The sequence below is a fragment of the Lottia gigantea genome, assembly GCF_000327385.1.
Source record: "Lottia gigantea unplaced genomic scaffold LOTGIsca_26, whole genome shotgun sequence".
NCBI classification, from domain to species: Eukaryota; Metazoa; Mollusca; class Gastropoda; family Lottiidae; genus Lottia; species Lottia gigantea.
Genome location: NW_008708797.1, coordinates 85,445 through 103,173, shown reverse-complemented (window position 1 = coordinate 103,173; position 17,729 = coordinate 85,445). Strand labels below are relative to the sequence as shown.

Below are 17,729 nucleotides of genomic sequence, written 5' to 3'. Positions count from 1 at the left end.
CAAAACAATATTTCAAACAAAAAAATATTNAGCTGAAAATAATGAATATCACAGAAGACATATAAAATAAGAATGAAACTGACCCAAATAGATATATAATATATAACTATGTATCATGTAAAATCGACAAAAGATATTCTTGAACTCTCAAGGACGATTCAAAACAAATGTGAGAAGTCCATAATATTTTAAGTAGTTTTATTGGTAATGAACATTCCGCTTCTTTTGCAAGTCAAAAAATTTTGTTGCTTTAGTTAGTGAAAACTATACACCAAAATCTATAGAAATGTGTCCCTCAACGTATCTGAGAGTATTAACTAAAAAAAATCCAGCCATTAATTTGTTATTGCCAAAAATATTTTAAAACATTACATAAAGTTTTTAAATTATGTTTTTTGGAAGCTGTTAGAAAATTACTGTAAGTAAAATAAACCTCTCCTTCATATTCCAAAGGTTTTAACTTATAATATCAAGCCATTATAAAGCCAAACCCCAAAACTAGGTTAAACTGCTTAATTAACAATTAGTATTCTCTGTTTTTAATTTACCCTTTTAAAACAAATTCAGTTTGATCAAGTAGATACATAGATATATATAGCATACTTTAGAAATATTTTCATGTATAATTTACATTTTTGATAATGAAAATGCTTTACAAAAAAATCGGAATGCCCCTTTAAGTCAGTTAAAATACCTCAAAATAAAATGCACTGGTATGAATGCAACGAGGATGAGCTAACATTTTTTTAGAACAAGATATAGCACAAAAATGCTGGAACAACCAGAAAGACATTGTTCTTTTGCGCAAAGTCACAGAAATCAATGTTGATTATATAGTGGAATCATCTGAATAAAGTATCATTTATTGTACTGCATGGTATCACAAGTATGGATTTTGAGATGGTCTTATTAACCCGTATTAAAGAATATTGGAAGGCGATAACTGGCCTACAGGTCTGCTACATGTAAGGTTTTCTAATATATAAATAATAATACATATTAGTAGTACTAGCTCGAGCTCTCTAAATATGCACCTTTTTGGCCCCAACGATAATAAATACTAAATATAAACTAGGCAAGGACCAAGAAAATCTTACATATCTTTACAGAAATAGGCATAAGTAAAGAAGCACACAATATACGGTTTGATAAATAATAAATTTACAAATAAAATTTCTATTCAGTGTGTTAAAATCTTACCAAGGCAGATCAAATCTTGAAATATTGAAAATTAATAGAGAAATACAGATTCAGTTTGGCAACTAACAAGGAAGGATCTATAACTGCATTAAAATTACAAACTTAGATTTCTATTCATAAGAAATGTAACATGCAATGATAATTACCTTTTTAAACTCACAAAACACTACACGTAAGCGTGACAAACTAGTTAAAAAATTAAAATCTTTGATCAAAGAATGTTTAAATTGTAAATGCGTAGAGCACAGAGGTTTTTAAATCGTGTTTAAAAGGTTAAACCATGTTGGTGAGATCAGAATGCCAAAGAAAAAAATTCTGTCTTATAAAACTGATAAAGCACAGAGTTTTCTTTCCAAAATTATGCTTAAAATCTTTAAACCATGATAGTGAGATTGGAATGCCAAAGATCACTAAGTTGAAAAAAAAAATTCTTTCTCCTACGGCTTATTTAACCTACAACCTTGACCTGTATTGAATATTATGTGGATTTGAGATTTGATTTTCACTAAACCAAACAAAATTCAAAATAACAAATTCTACACATGAAGGCATGGAAATATTTCATTGTTTTTGAAGGACGGCTATCAATCATTTTGGCTTTATGACTGTTTAAATTCACTAACAAAGATCACAATCTTAAAGGAATACTACTTCTTCTTAACCTAGACATAAAATTTAAAGTATCAAATTTGGTTAATAAAAGTATATATTCATCAGTTAGACTTACCAGGTGCCATGACTAAAGAATAAAATCTCTATATAAAACGATAAATCAATTATTTAAAAATGCTTTTAAGCATGTTTCAAAATTACTTAGTTTAATGGATTATTTCTTAGTTTTATAGATTTATTGGATTATAGAGGGATTCTGTCGTAAAGTTTTGACATCATGTAAGACCACTGATGAATAAAATTTACAAATTTTAAATTTTAAACATTTCAATTTTTGGTTATCCTGATAGATAGTATTCCTTTAAACAATTTTCAAAGCAACAGTAAAATGTTAATTGCATAACACTAAAGACAACTTGAAGCATCTATCAACTATTATTCCTTTCACTAATGATCCATTGCATTAACTATGTCATTGTTCAATTGAATTAATCAAGATTGCTTGATGAGCTACAGAATAGCTGTTAACACTATTATATCTATTTATGTCTATAATAGACCTCTACAAAATCACTTTCATATTTTTTTTTATATTATTGAAAGATAAAGAATAACTATTCTTCCAATAATACATAGTTTTCTAACATGAGTCAGTCACAGAGTGAATATAAAAACTAAGTTATAGGTTCCCATCTAATGTTGTAACTAACCAAATGTTACATAATTCATAGAATGAAACAATATTTACATATTTCTTTGCACCAAGTATATGTACAACGGTTTGTTTTTAAAGATTATATTATTATATGTACATGTATCTTTCCATCAAAATTAAGGAAATTGTTCTATTATATTTGAAGAAAATTTAGGAAATAATTCAATCTCATTTAAAGAAAATTGAGAGCAATGTTCAATCAAATTTAAAGAAAATTGAGAACATTGTTCAATCAAATTTAAAGAAAATTGAGAACATTGTTCAATCAAATTTGAAGAAAATTGAGAGCATTGTTCAATCAAATTTAAAGAAAATTGAGAACATTGTTCAATCAAATTTAAAGAAAATTGAGAACATTGTTCAATCAAATTTAAAGAAAATTGAGAACATTGTTCAATCAAATTTAAAGAAAATTGAGAGCAATGTTCAATCAAATTTAAAGAAAATTGAGAACATTGTTCAATCAAATTTAAAGAAAATTGAGAACATTGTTCAATCAAATTTAAAGAAAATTGAGAACATTGTTCAATCAAATTTAAAGAGAATTTCAGAAACTGTCCAATCTCATTGAAGAAAATTTATGAAATTGCTCAATAAGCCATATTGCAATTAATACAAAAAAGGATTTGTAATATCTACAAGATAATCATGCCCTTTTCAGTAGATACTATTGTAATCATGGTAATTGGTAGTTTAATATAATAATATACCCTAATTAAACACCTGCTATATAATAATCAATCTAATGAATTATTCATTAACTCTCATTATATACTTGGTAACTTGTATAACCAAATTAGTGCCTATTCATTGTTCAGTTATATTACTTGTTATATGTCTGTTTCTGAGTATTACATAAGACATTTAATGTACCAATAAAATCAAACAAATGAAATATGAAATGTATGGAGTTTATGTCTTACTTTTCTGTACCTGATTAGGCAAATGAATCAAGGATTTGTGAAAGCATATGGCCCTATAATTTTTTGTCACCTTAGTTGACCATGTCTTTACATAATGCATCATTGCTATCTCATTTGTTAACAATATGACCAGTCAGCAATTTTTTTGTTCTTGTTGCTATGTCTATGGAACATTGATATATATTCCAATATATTGTGTGCATGTTTTACAACTGTGCCAATTAGATCTTAAAACAGTAATAAACAATAAATATTTTCTATGATCTTTAACTTATACAACATTAAGACCTGAAATCTTTCATAGTATGACAGTATTCCAAATGAAATTACACAAATTCATTTTAATATAAATAAAAAAAGACATAATAACAAAATATCTTTACTGTTTAAATGGTGTTCAATATATCAATTGTAGAACAACATGGAAATATAGAAGTATTAAAAAAAAAAACATTTTGTAACTCAGAGTTTCATGCTGTTTTGATCTTCAGTCATCTGACCAATTTCACCCTGCGTCCTTACTGAAGTTCTACAAGAAATACTTGTTCTTGTGTCTGCATCATATACTTGAGTAACAAGATGTTTTAGGTTGATTTAATATGTCTATATTTCAAAATAAAAAATACATTATTTAAGGTAATAATCCATCTGATTAAAATTAAGAAAAAGATGATTTTTGGGGGTTTTTCCTGAAGGTAATCCTACTCGTCATCCATAAATAATAAATTTATCATAATTTGTGCAACCAATCAAAAACAAAGACTGAAATTGATCGGCGATGCAAAATTACTCTAAAATGATAAATAAATCTTATATGAATAGAGAATTTGCTTGGTTGAATATTCTACTGACCTAGAAATATTGATGCACGACAATTCTATTATAAAATATCTATTCTTTAAACAAACCCGAAGTAAGAATATAGAATGCATAACATAGCAAAAAACAAACTTTGTGAAATTGATTTTTCAAATCATGTAACAGCTATGGACTAGATTGTAGGTTTACTGACATAGTAAATACCTACAGAACAAGCCATTTAGAAATCAAATGTATTATAATTTCACGTCTAGTGCTTTGTATACCCCAAGAGGTTTAAAATAGACCAACTTATATTCAATATTTATTCAATTTGTACAATTCACTTTTTACGAAAAATTTTTGAACAAATATATGCAAAGGCAGAATATGCATCCCATTTAATTTCAATACAATTTTAAAAAGTGAGACATCTGTGTTCTAAAATACAGTGTACAGGATAAAAATATGTTTATAGTTCTTAATTCAGTTTAGTTCCCAATATCTAATATAATAATAAAAATTGAATTTTAAGTTAACTAATGTAATGAAATAACAGATTTCTAACCTTCTGAATAGTGCTCTGAATCTAATTCTAAACTAATGAAAATTCAGAGCACACAAAAAGCTCATTGATATGTATACATGGCTCAATGAATCAATCAAACCATGTTTTTGTAACTTGTCAGTGAAAACAGATTGAATAAGATATGAGTATTACACAGGGATGTCAATTCAAAATTTTCTCTCATTTCAATGGGCAATAAATTACAAGACCCCAATAGTCCTTCCATCAGACATGACTGGAATATACAATCAAAGTACTGTACCTTTTGTTCTAATTCACATAGATTTCAAAACTAAAATCAAAATTTCATAAATACAGCGATTTGATTGGTTAATAACTCTAGCTTTAAATTCAGTTTAAAACTGATAGACCAATCAAATAACACTGGAATGCTAAAATCATTTAAAGGTAAGTTTTCAAGAATTTGGTCCTTGGTATTTAAGTTTAAAATAAACTAATAAGTTAATAGTTCTACCAATTTAGAGTCTCAGGTAGAAAGTTGATCACCATCAATATTGATATGAAAGTCCTGTAATTTTGACACTGGGTTTAAACTTTCAACTGTTTTCTTCAATTCCACTCTGGCCTTCCGAATTACAAACCAAAGTAAACCAATAGTAACTGCAATCTGGAAACAAATTAGCAAATATGGATATACAATTTACTGACAATGTTGTCAAAAAAGTTGAATTCACAAGACTACTGGCAGGGCACATTCACTCTTCTTGAACACCCTGTGACTTGATTTGTGAATTAGGCATCCTTCTAGAGAGTTCATATTTGGTAATATTATTACTTCATATTTTTTTCAGCTTGGGGGTAATTTTGAAAGGATGTGCTTAGTAGTAAAATCAGACATGAAACAGATTGTAGGGAAAGCTAAAGAGTAAACCTAAAAAGTTGAAAACCCATGTAGTAGGCAAATGATAATACAGAATGCTTCATTTCTTACCTGACCACCAAGAACTAAATATGCTGTAACTTGACTAGATTCATCAGTTAATACTGCATCCATAGACCTCAAAGTTGATCCCATATAACAATTTAAAACAGCCATTGGTAGTAATCCCACTAATGATGCTGCACAATATTTACATATATTTATATCAGCTAACTGAAAATATACAATGTTTATGGAAATTATCCAACAATCGAAAAATCGAAAAGTTTGATTAGTAAACCAGGAGAATCTTCTTGTAAAATATGTTTCTGTTGCAGTGTAATTGTTTATTTAAAAATTGAAATGAATGAATGAATTTGTACCGATACTTTTAAGGTGGAGAAAAATGTCATAACTTCAGCTGTGAAGTAAGAGCTGTGAATTTGCACATGATTCAGAAATTATTCCTGTTTTTAAATGAGGCTTCACAAAATTTATGTCCTATTGGTACTGCTTACAGAAATATGTCAATAGGCCATTTATGTTACTAATACTGCAAAAAAAGGTCATTATCAAATTGATTCTTATATAACAATATGCCTTAAAAATCTATGAAATACATTTAACTTCAAGCTCAAATAAATCAGAACTAGGGAAATAAGTTTATTGATTTAAAAGTATTTGTCAATCATGGGAATATGTCATCATGATACTATTGGGAAGTTAGTTGACTTAACTGCTAAAAATATTTGTACAAAAATTAGCGTCTTTGTTTGAACTATGCCTACCAATGATCTTTATAGTTTGAATATTTTACAAATCCAGTTCAATTGGAAACTCAAATTTTTTCACTGGATCCACGACAATCAACAAGAATGAAGGACTCACATTGTAAGAGAGAATGGCTAAGTAATTCTAACAGTCAAAAGTGGTGTCCTTTGGACATGATGGGGAGTTGATGACATCATTACATCAATATATATGATAGTAATACTCACAGCAAATAGGCCATTCTGTAAACCAAAGGGTATAGGAGTTAACCTACTCAACGCTATCACTTTAAACCCTTGGTCACTCTCAATCACACGAATCAGGGACGCAACTTTTTCATTGTAGAATTTGGCTATGAAACAATTACGACATAATGTTCTCATCACAAGATTTGAAATAAATAAACCAACAAAAGCACAACAAACAACGACAATCGGTCCATATATAACACCATATAAATATCCTGCGGCAATCATTAATAACACATAACCCCACGCTATAGGGAAAGACACAATTATATAAAGAATTAAAAATATAACACATCCTACTTCCACATCCTGACTCTCAATCCATGTTAACACAATTCGAATATAGTTATGACCAAATATAACCAGCATTAAAATCAGTGCCATTACAATCACTGATGTTATGGAGGCATGGTAACAACGTGTTGATTTTTCTGATTCCTGTTTATTGCCTGGAAGGAGACTTTCCAATGCTGAATTATTTGATACATTACAATGGCTGTCGTGACATTCTTCTACCTGTTGTGCAAAATTTTTGAGTTCTCGATTTTGAGTTTTTAAACAGCTAGAATCAGAAATTGGCAGAAACACTTCATCAAATGTTGACCTTCCCCCAATTATCATATCTGAGGTCATCCGAAATTTTGAGGGATGATCATTATAATGATGTACCTCCATGTTGTTGTCAATTTGGAACTATATATCATGAATTTTGATTTCTTCATACACCTAAAAATACAGAAAACACCAGTATCATTAAAAAAAAAAAAGGCTCTAGAAGTTGGAATCATTAGTATTACATTTATCAAAATGTCAAATTGAATTTATTATATGAGCTCCAAAGAACAGTAGGTAAATTAAAGCTAATCTTAGCGTTTAATTTGGCTGGGGTTGTAATGAAGAATGATAATTATTCAATACATTCTGAAAAAATCATAAATGTCAATTTGGAGTTTTTCTAATTACTAGTACCAAGGATTCCAAGACTCATGGTAATCATCTGTAAATACTCAAGTTACTATCTCTATGGAAGCTAAAACAAACTATGGAAGAAACACTATGAGATTTTTAAAACCTATAGCCTATATTTATTGTAGTTTGTAGTCATGCCATATCATATCATGTTAAGGCATTATGACACAGGCTTACAGCCTTACACTTGGCACCTTCATTTACTACGCCTATTTCACACTATTTTCAAATTAATTGGTTAAAGTTAATTTACTAACAAGAATGTGAGTCTATCATAACGTTCTGACCACAATCACAGTGTTTAGTTCACATTTGATTTCGCAGATCATTTTTGTATCAAATTCACTTCAGTAGACTTAGGCTTTCATAAGCATTTAACCGTAGTATTATAAATGCAAAAGAGTAAAGTAAATCACAAACAAGAGTTACCATGGACCACAGAATTCCCTTCACTTGACACCAGCTAAATATTTGTTGACAATCATGGTAATTCAGCCATCTTGAAAGTAAAATAACCCGAAACAGTCCTGTATAAATCTGGACAATTTGTGCTAATCGTATCTTTTTATTTTATGGCAACTACATTCTGTCAGTCACACTAATCAATAAATCAGGTGTTAATGAGTCCACATTGATAAAACATCATAACCTATTTGCCCATACAAATTGTTTTGATAGTGATTGTTAATGAGATAAGAAAGGCCACTTGGGAAAATAAGAGATTTCGGACAATCAATCCTATTTTGATGTTATTACGGATTGGAAATGGAATAAAGATAGTTTTTTTTTCAGATTTAAAACGGACTAGGGACAGGATATAGACCGGCCTAAATGCACCAGAATTCAAGCCCTATCTTTTTTCTAAGACGCTTTTATAATCGAAAAATCTTAAATAAGATTAAATTGAATAAGGTAAATTCGGTAAAGATAAACATGTCCGTCTCCTAGTATCTCTTTGGCCCATTGGACTCTGTCATGGGGACATAAAAAACTACGTAGCCTAGGCTACTTTTCTTGCATAGAACTACAGGTCAATCGCGAATTTTCCTATGCCATGGGGGTTAACATACTGATTTCAAATCGTATTTTTCAACCGATAAATATTAATATAATAAAAACTGGAGAGCACTTTAAAACCTGAATTGTACTTCAAGTAGAGTGACACTGCTATAATAGGCACTGTTAGATCTTACCAGTAGAGACTTTTATCATCATGTACTATACATAATTACTTGTATAACAAACATAGCTTTGATGAAATTAAGTAATCATTCTTTGTGGTTAACAATTGAAGAAAAATAATTTGAATTTCAATAGATGATCACTTAGACCCCTGTGAAAACATTGGATAACATATATATTCCGAAGTGTCCTATTGGGGGAATAAAAATAATATTTAGGCTAGCTTACTCTGTAATTCATTACTTTAACAATCCAACGATGTAGAGAGTTTTAATGTAAGTCTTTAAACTAAATTACGAGCGGAATAGTTATTTTACATATCATAAAATAAGATTTTATTTATTTCATGCTTTTTTTTTCATTCTTTTTTAACATATCAATATTCATCATTATCCTTATCTTATACAAGAAGAAAGAATCAACTGGGTATCTTAATTATTTATATAAATAAATCGAATTTTTGGTAGGCTAACGGTGCTGGTGAAGATATAACTTATAGTTCTCATGCATAACTTTGATTCGACGAGGACGAACAAGTTCGGTTAATTTCGTATTCGTTACACTACCGGGTGTATTGTATTCCCGATTTGTTCTACCATTTGATAATTCCACAATGTACATCGAATTCTCCTATTCGGAGTCGGTATATTGAATTTGTATATAATTCGGTTTTTTTTTCTTATCAATTAAATGATATGGCATACTGATATGGATATTAACTAAAGTAATTAAGTTGATTTATTCTTGTACTAATACATGCGGGATAATTCATTTATGCAATAAGTTTAATTGAAATGTTTTGGAAATTATTGACTCGAAGATATTTTTGTATTTTCATATGTTAAATCATTTATTTTTTCATTAAAAATTAATTGTATTCAGTGGAAAATCCAACGAGAGTCTCAATAAAGCTCTACATCAAACAGAAAATGTGCCTATAGGGAATCGAAATGCTGAAGGTTATACATTGATTATGTCTGACACCCATAGAAAACTATAAGATACATTATTCATGTTTATTGCGCTATATCTTCTAATATGAAGATGATGTTACATTATTTGTTATTTAAAGAAACAATACAATATGATAAACGGTAATGACGCTGCCCGAGGTGAACATATGTTGATATTTTATTTCATGATCTGTAAATCATTCCAGATCAAATTCCTGATGGTATCACGTGATATATTCCAGTCCATGACAAATGGTGCCAAAAATACAAAACAGGCGGCAACAATTCATTGTTTTATTGTTGTACCATTCAAAGACAGGAAGGCATTAAATACAACCAATGTGAATACAGTGTCGAAAATATATTAATCGTTTATCATGGATATAAATTGTATTTTCATGCTCGTTTTGGGCACTTTTATCATTGGAGTAAGAAGTAGACTGTCTCAACCCGAGGCAATTCGTATGGATCAGTTTATGACTGAGGTGATGCGATGTGCTCGGATACCAGCAGCTAGTTTAGCCCTAGTTTCTAATGGTGAAGTTGCTTATACTAATGGTTATGGAACAGCTAACCAAAACACGAATATCAAAACCGGAAGTGATACTGCTTTCTGTCTTGGAGCTGGCACCCAAACCTTTACAGCAACACTTTTGGCTAAACTCCTTGCAAATCAGAAAAAGTAAGTGTTTTCTTAAGAAGCCTGTTGTTGGAATCTGGCGTCACCCAATTAGTCCATTTGTCCTACGTAGCCAGACGTCCGGTGGTTATTCTGAAAAATGGTGCGTAGATTATATCTTCTTCCATCAGCTGCTAAGCCAAAAATAGACGCAAAAAGTCCTTTAACCCAAACTGATGAAATGTTGACCTTATAAATTCGGTTCAGATTGTCTGATTAAAAGACCCATGATCTCACGTTTAGTGTCATAATTATAGGCATACCAAGCATCCTCCTAATTGCAACTTGGTTTCTATTAGGATTTTTGGAAGAACACTACCACCAGCATTAAATGATCCTTAGGCATAATATTTATTTTATATTGTGGTTACACGAGTGTTATACAAGAAAACTTTAGATATGTTAAAGATGGATTCTCCCCTTATTTTCATGATTACTTTGAAAAATACCAATTTGCCTCACATAATTAATTCATAATTAGCTAAATTGGAAGAGAATTACCAGCAGAATCCCAATGAATGACCGATCAAGAAAGGTCAAAAATGCATTTTTTTGTTTATCCAGACTGTACATATACATGGACATTTATGAATGGTTAAAACTCTTAATTATATTCAATAAGAACATAATGATATAATTAAGAATACACGATAATTCATTAGAAAGCCTAATTAATCAAATAGTTTGCTTAATTTGACACTAAAAATAAGGAAACCCATCATCAAAGTTTGAAGAGTCATAAGTCATACTAATTGCAAGCATGTATTTTCTGATATTACCGAATTGCGAAAAGGTACTTCAATAGCGCGATCAAAAAGAATTTATCAGTCTCGACAAAATTCTGCAATAACTGATAATGCTATCAAAAACATTTGGAGGAACAAGAACGTGTCTCAAAGAAAAGGGGCAATATCACATATTGAATATTTTTTGATTTTCGATAGGGCTCATAAGTTTGATAATAATTAACAATTACACAAAGTTATGCTTAAATTCAAAAACTGTCCTTTTTAGTATGATAATACTCTAAATTCTGATCAAGAATCATGATTTAAAGGTGCAGTATGTGACGATCTACGTGTAGTATTTTGAAATAATTATCATAATAGTCTATAAGCAGAGTTAAAACTGAACGTTAGGGCGAAATTCTTTTTGATAATTGAAATATTCTTTAAAAAGCAAATGAAAATACATGTATAGGCAAACATGGATTAACCTCTATTAACCTTAATGGATAAACCAAGAATGGATTTACACTGTCTTCAAAAATTTTATATATCTCTGTACCAAAAAGAGACATGGTTTATGAACAATCCTTCCATATTTTCAAGCTTGACCACATCCCCCTCCTCCCTCTTTATTTACGTATTTTACATTTTTTGCTTTTTGCATTACAATTTTTGTTATCGAGCAATCATCGTTATTTTAATGGATATTTGCATGAATGCAATACTTCCTTCCTAAATAATTTTACTATAAAAGACCATTGACATTTGAACAATATTGGTCTACATTACTTGACACCTGTCTATTATTTCTACACCATTTCTTTACTGACTTCCTTTAATATTTTCTTAGGATGTCTGAAGAAACACTGATCAAAACACAGTTTAAAGGGCGAATGACCCGTATAAACTTAAGAAGTGTTGTCTGAATTTAAGGGCCGTATGCTGCGCTCGAACTTAACGCTAAGTCAGACTTCGGGTAAAGTCAGACTTTGTAAAGTTTCGCCTGAGTTCGACTTTGTAACTAATTCATTTCGGTATGCATGGCTTCAACTTAAACTTATCTTTGCTAAGTTTAACTACCTCTGTGTATTTACGGAAAACCAACTCAAAGAATTATAATTTAATTTCGAATATATTTGTTAATAGAAAAGGTGATTGATACGTTTTTGAATTTTTCAAAAATATATGATTATATTGTACGTGTTGTACCAGAAATCATTTCAAAAATATGCAGAACGGCATCCTTCGGAAATCTGAAGCGGTCTTTAAATCTCCTCTCCACATGGTAAATATCTATAATTTGGTGTAATTGGTTGAAATAATCTTCCATTGCCACAATTTCAATCGCAAACGTATATAAAGTACGGCTAAAGTCTGCTACCACCCTACCTTAGACTTTACTTTAGTTTTGTCCACAAAACACTCGAGTAAAGCATGACTTACATCAAAGATCGAGCGCAGCATACATAAAGTCTGACTTAAGCTCCACTTTGAGTAAAGTATACGACTAAAGTTCGACCGCAGCATACGGCTCATAGTGTTTTAGGTGCGCCATTTTCATACCAATTGTAACTAAGTCTCAGAAACGGGAATTATTTAGCTAAGCCAATTAGTAATAGCGTTCACTGCTCACCGTCGAAATGTGAGCCTGCACATCCATGTGTGTAAAGAATTATCGGCGTTTGAATGTTAAGATACTCTGAGATATATAGAAAAAAAAAACACATTAAAATAGTTATCAATAAAATAATATTTTAGAAATTCCAAGGGCGAAAAATGTTTGGAAATTTCATGTTTAACACTAAAGAACAGTTCCATTTTTTGGGTTTTTTTTTGTTAAAACCAAAATTTAAAAAATAAAATTTCACATTTTTTTCAATAGTTCCAAGATTTCAACAAGTCAAAAAGTCAATCTACGTTTCCCATTCGAGATAACCAATTTCGATTACATTTGTTTCAACTATCATGGTTCCAATACAGCAAAACGTGTTCTTGTGTCAATGTTTGAATATTGATAGTAAAACGCTGTCATAGACTGGCTTGTTCCGTGTGTAAGGTCTGATAGTAGAGATTTTATCTGAGAGTTTGATAGGAGGTTGATGAATATGAACTGTAAACCAACCTTTATAATATTCAAGAAAATACCAAAGTAAAGAGTTAACAGATTTTTTCAACATCCGTTGTTATTTCTCTGACCTTTACCGCCAATAATGTCAGCCATCTTGAAACCGCCATGTTTAGACAGCTTGACGTAGTAACTTTTACTATAAACCCAAACACATGAGCTCAATCAAATTTGATCCTAGGCTAGAAACTCATCTTAGAATTCTTAACGATTGACCTTTAACCCGAAAGATTCACATAGTTTGACAGAGTGCTAAATTTTCCAAGGCGCAATGACCTATTAAAGCCTGCTAAAGAAAGTGCTCGACCAAACCATACATTGATCAGCCATATTAGATATAATTAAAGTAGTCTTCACACCATAGCGATCACCAGTTGCGTATGGTTGCGAATGAATATAGGGGTCACGTTCGGAACTTATGACCACTTTCATTATTCGCAACCATACGCATTGGTAATCGCAACTGGTAAACTAATGTGCGAGTGCACCTTTAGAACATATTTTATTAACTAGAAACTATATTGTAGTAAATAATGAATGCCTCAACATTAAACATCTGTCAAACATGATAGACGTTTTGATGCTATGTTTGAAATATGGCATTTAGTTTTTCAATAGAAGGCAGATAAATGTAAAAAGACACGATTTGAGACTTTTTTCACCGCCAAATGTGTCCGAATTACAAATAGCTTTTCAAATGGCACAGTCTCTTTATTTATCTAGAATTATCTGGACATATGTAAGCTAAATCTACCATTAATATAGTTTATCTTACTGCATTTGGTTCATGATTTGAACCACAGTCGTCTGATAAGTTTTTCACGGTTTGTTTAATCATAAAAATCAATTTGCACAATAACTTGCACATATTGTAAAGTATAATACGTAAAATAACGTACACATATAATTGTACTTTATAATTTGTTCAATAACTTACAGGTTTTAATACGTATAAGAACTACAATATTATGCTGTTTGATTTGTACAATAACTTCTATATTGTATAGTTTAATATGTACAATAACTTACAAATATTGTGCTGTTTAATTTGAACAATAACTTACACAGATTGCAGAGTTTAATACGTACAATAACTTACAAATTGTAGAGTTTAATATGTACAATAACTTGCACACATTGTGCTGTGTAATGTGTACAATAACTTACACAAATTGTGCTGTTAATACGTACAATGACTTAAACATATTGTGCTGTTTAATTTGTACTATAATTTGAATATAATATATTTAACTATATTAAAACTATTTAATTTGTACAATAACGTACACGTATTGTGCTGTTTAATGTGTACATTAACTTACACAGATTGTAAAGTTCAATTTCATGTACAATAACTTAAACATATGGTGCTGTTTAATTTGTACACTAACTTACACAGATTGTAAAGTGCAATACGTACTATAACTTAAACATACTGTGCTGTTTAATTTGTGTGTAAAGTTATATATTATGTACAATAATATACACATATTGTGCTTTTTAATATGTAAAATTACATACACATATTGTGCTGTTTAATGTGTATTACAACTTATACGATTTTAAAGTTGAATATGAATCATAGCTTACGCAATTGTAAAGTTGTATTTATACAGTGACGACCATAATTTATGTTGTAGAGTTTAAGGGAATTTGATTATTTTTTTCAGTTACACATGGGAGACACCGATCACTGAAATTCTTGGAATTTGGGTTCGATTTCAAGACACTCATAGAACTAAAAATATCAACCTGAAAGACATCTTAGCAATGAGAACTGGATATGGTAATTTAGACATTATTCCAATTGCTAGAGCAATGGGTAGATATAGACTAATATCGTAAGTATTTTGTTTTTACATTTTACAGCCCTGTGCAGAGGTATTGTTAAAGACAACACCAAAATAGATGTACGTACAATTGGCCAAATGTAAACAAAAGACGTACACAGAACTTGTGTGGGTATCAAACATCGTCTGAAACTAATACATATTTCTACCGGGCTTCACTTTAGTAAGTAAAACTCGAATTAGGGAAGGAGGTAATAAACATTCATGATGTAATGTGGATTTTATACCGGGGCATTCAACGCTTCTACATACTTTGTTTTTAAATATGAAGCAATGCACTTAACTAAACTCATGAATTATGATAGTATAGTTTCTCTGATAATGATACAAATCTTCTTAATTCCATTTTTAGAAACATAAGATTTACACCAGAAATAGCCAATTTTAGAGAAAAATTTATCCAGAGTGATCTTTTATTTGTCTTGGTTGAAGAAGTTATAAGGGATATTGGTGACGATACATTTGAAAAGCTACTTAGAAAACACGTACTTGAGCCTATTGGAATAACCAGACCATTATTCCTCAGTCTAGAAGAACGACTGACTAATGATTTTGCTGGTCCTGTGATGTCTTACAATAGAAATCCATATTCTATACCATTCTCGGCACTGAAGTAAGTCAACAAATAGAACATACTTTCCGTTCTTTTTTTTTATCTTGAAAATTTTTACTCACAAATAAATATTCACACATAGATAATATTGAGTAAAATTGCAGATATAATATTATAAATGAATATAACAATTAGAATCTGTTTCAAACCAAGCACAAGATGATGAAAACACTGAATAAATTACATTTCTTTATCACTTTTGAATATGACATACTTCAAAATAATAACTTTAGAAATATTTTGTAACAATTCTGAGAAGACTGCCCCCAAGATGCTTTATCAAAAACCATCAGCATAATGTTTAAACTTTGATATCTTTTTTTCTCATAGAGGATTTGAAGTTATTGGTGCAGGAACAGCTTTATGTCTGTCTGCAAATGATATGGCCAAGTGGCTTCTCTTCAATTTAGAAGATGGATTAAATACAGACGGGCGTGAGGTTATGGATAAAAAGATATTGGGTCAACTGTTTGAGCCTTGGATGTTTCGAACTGAGGACGCTGGTCCTAGATCTCGTGGGTTTGAGCAACCTGATATACAAGTATCTTATACCAAAGATTCTAATACATTGGGCTGGATAAAAGGTCATTATAGAGGTAAGATCATTAAGATTTTGGATTGCTTGAAGTCAACAGGGAAGAGTCCATCAAGTGTTTGACACTTATATGAACACTGCCTGCCCGATGAAACACGTGAGTTGACCAAAGGCAGTAGCTTTGCACTCCTAGTATCCCATCCTCTAGGTCTAAAATTGCAATTTATTTTATGACCTACCCTAATATATATTGCAGGTTACCCAACTTTTACACAAGGTGGTGATTTACCAGGTTATGAAAGTCAGTACTCAATTATCCCAGGACGAGCAGTTGGTGTCCATACAGCTATAGTTGGTGACAACAGCCTGAAAGCATACGCTGCCAAATCTCTCATCAATATCTTCGCTTTGGACATGTTAATTCATGGTGCTCCGTGGTTCAATGCCCGAAGTGTATGTAAAATAATGGACGATATGACCGAGCACCTGACAAAACTAGAAAACGCAACACCATCACCCACAGTCCACAAGTCTGCCGAGCCGCAACGTCCCTTGGATTCATATATTGGCGAATTTAGACATTTGGCATTAGGCGATTTACGAATTCTTAGAAATGAATCAGAATTTCTGCATTTGAAGTACGGATCTTATGGAAACTTTATCATGCATCCCACCTTCACTAAAGATGTTTTCATCCTTGAATCCGTTCCTGGTTCAATGTGGTACTTTACTCATATGGACATTTTTCGAACAAAGGGACCCTGCTTGGCCATTTTCAATTCGTCGTTTACTGAGGATAAAATAGAAAGCGTGTATATTCCAAACTTTGATACACATACAAAGACTGTGTTTACTCGCAATCTTGTTATACCTGAACCACAAGAAGAAATAAATGTGTGCGGCACCGGATGTAAACTGTTCACACCTCAGTCAGCATGGTCTATAATTTTGATGATATTTCTTGCGTTTAATTTTCGTATTTACAGTGTTTGATCTATTTTATAAATATAAAATATCATTTTAAACGATTTATATATTTTGAACATATATTTATTTTTCGACTAATAAATTAGAGTTTACCACTTAAAAGTATCTGAGGTTGACTTTTTTAATTGCATTAAATTGTGTTCGGATGACTGGTTGAAGTTCAGTCTAAGCGCGTGTCATGCCCTAAATATCTAAATGGGGGTGGGGAATTTTAGAGTTCTGCCTGATTGGATTCGTAAAAATGAAATGATATGGAGTTTTACGTCCTACTTTCTCTTCCATGTGCAATGGCAAGGCCGCGCAGTGTACAATGAGAGAAATTTTGCCAGGACACATGGATTCATGGATTCATGGAATCAACCAGACGTTCAATAAAAAAAGAGTTTCCCGAAA

At 30.9% G+C, this 17,729-nt stretch overlaps 3 protein-coding genes across 3 annotated transcripts; 2 read left to right on the top strand and 1 right to left on the bottom strand.

Annotated features, from left to right (window-relative positions):
• Window positions 1-2,738: 2,738 nt before the first annotated feature.
• Window positions 2,739-3,098, top strand: LOTGIDRAFT_117436 (hypothetical protein; the record flags this gene model as incomplete). The annotated part of the gene is made up of 1 exon (XM_009055918.1): window positions 2,739-3,098. A coding segment is annotated over one exon (360 nt), but the record flags the coding sequence as incomplete, so codon positions are not given.
• A 2,277-nt stretch (window positions 3,099-5,375) lies between these two features.
• On the bottom strand, window positions 5,376-7,141 carry LOTGIDRAFT_74287 (hypothetical protein; the record flags this gene model as incomplete). The annotated part of the gene is made up of 3 exons (XM_009055894.1): window positions 5,376-5,444; window positions 5,769-5,926; window positions 6,691-7,141. Coding segments are annotated over 3 exons (678 nt in total), but the record flags the coding sequence as incomplete, so codon positions are not given.
• A 3,055-nt stretch (window positions 7,142-10,196) lies between these two features.
• On the top strand, window positions 10,197-17,342 carry LOTGIDRAFT_160712 (hypothetical protein; the record flags this gene model as incomplete). Its single annotated transcript, XM_009055917.1, has 5 exons — window positions 10,197-10,501; window positions 15,022-15,192; window positions 15,554-15,814; window positions 16,145-16,410; window positions 16,606-17,342. 5 exons carry the CDS (start codon window positions 10,197-10,199, stop codon window positions 17,340-17,342), a joined length of 1,740 nt encoding a protein of 579 aa, XP_009054165.1.
• Window positions 17,343-17,729: the final 387 nt, after the last annotated feature.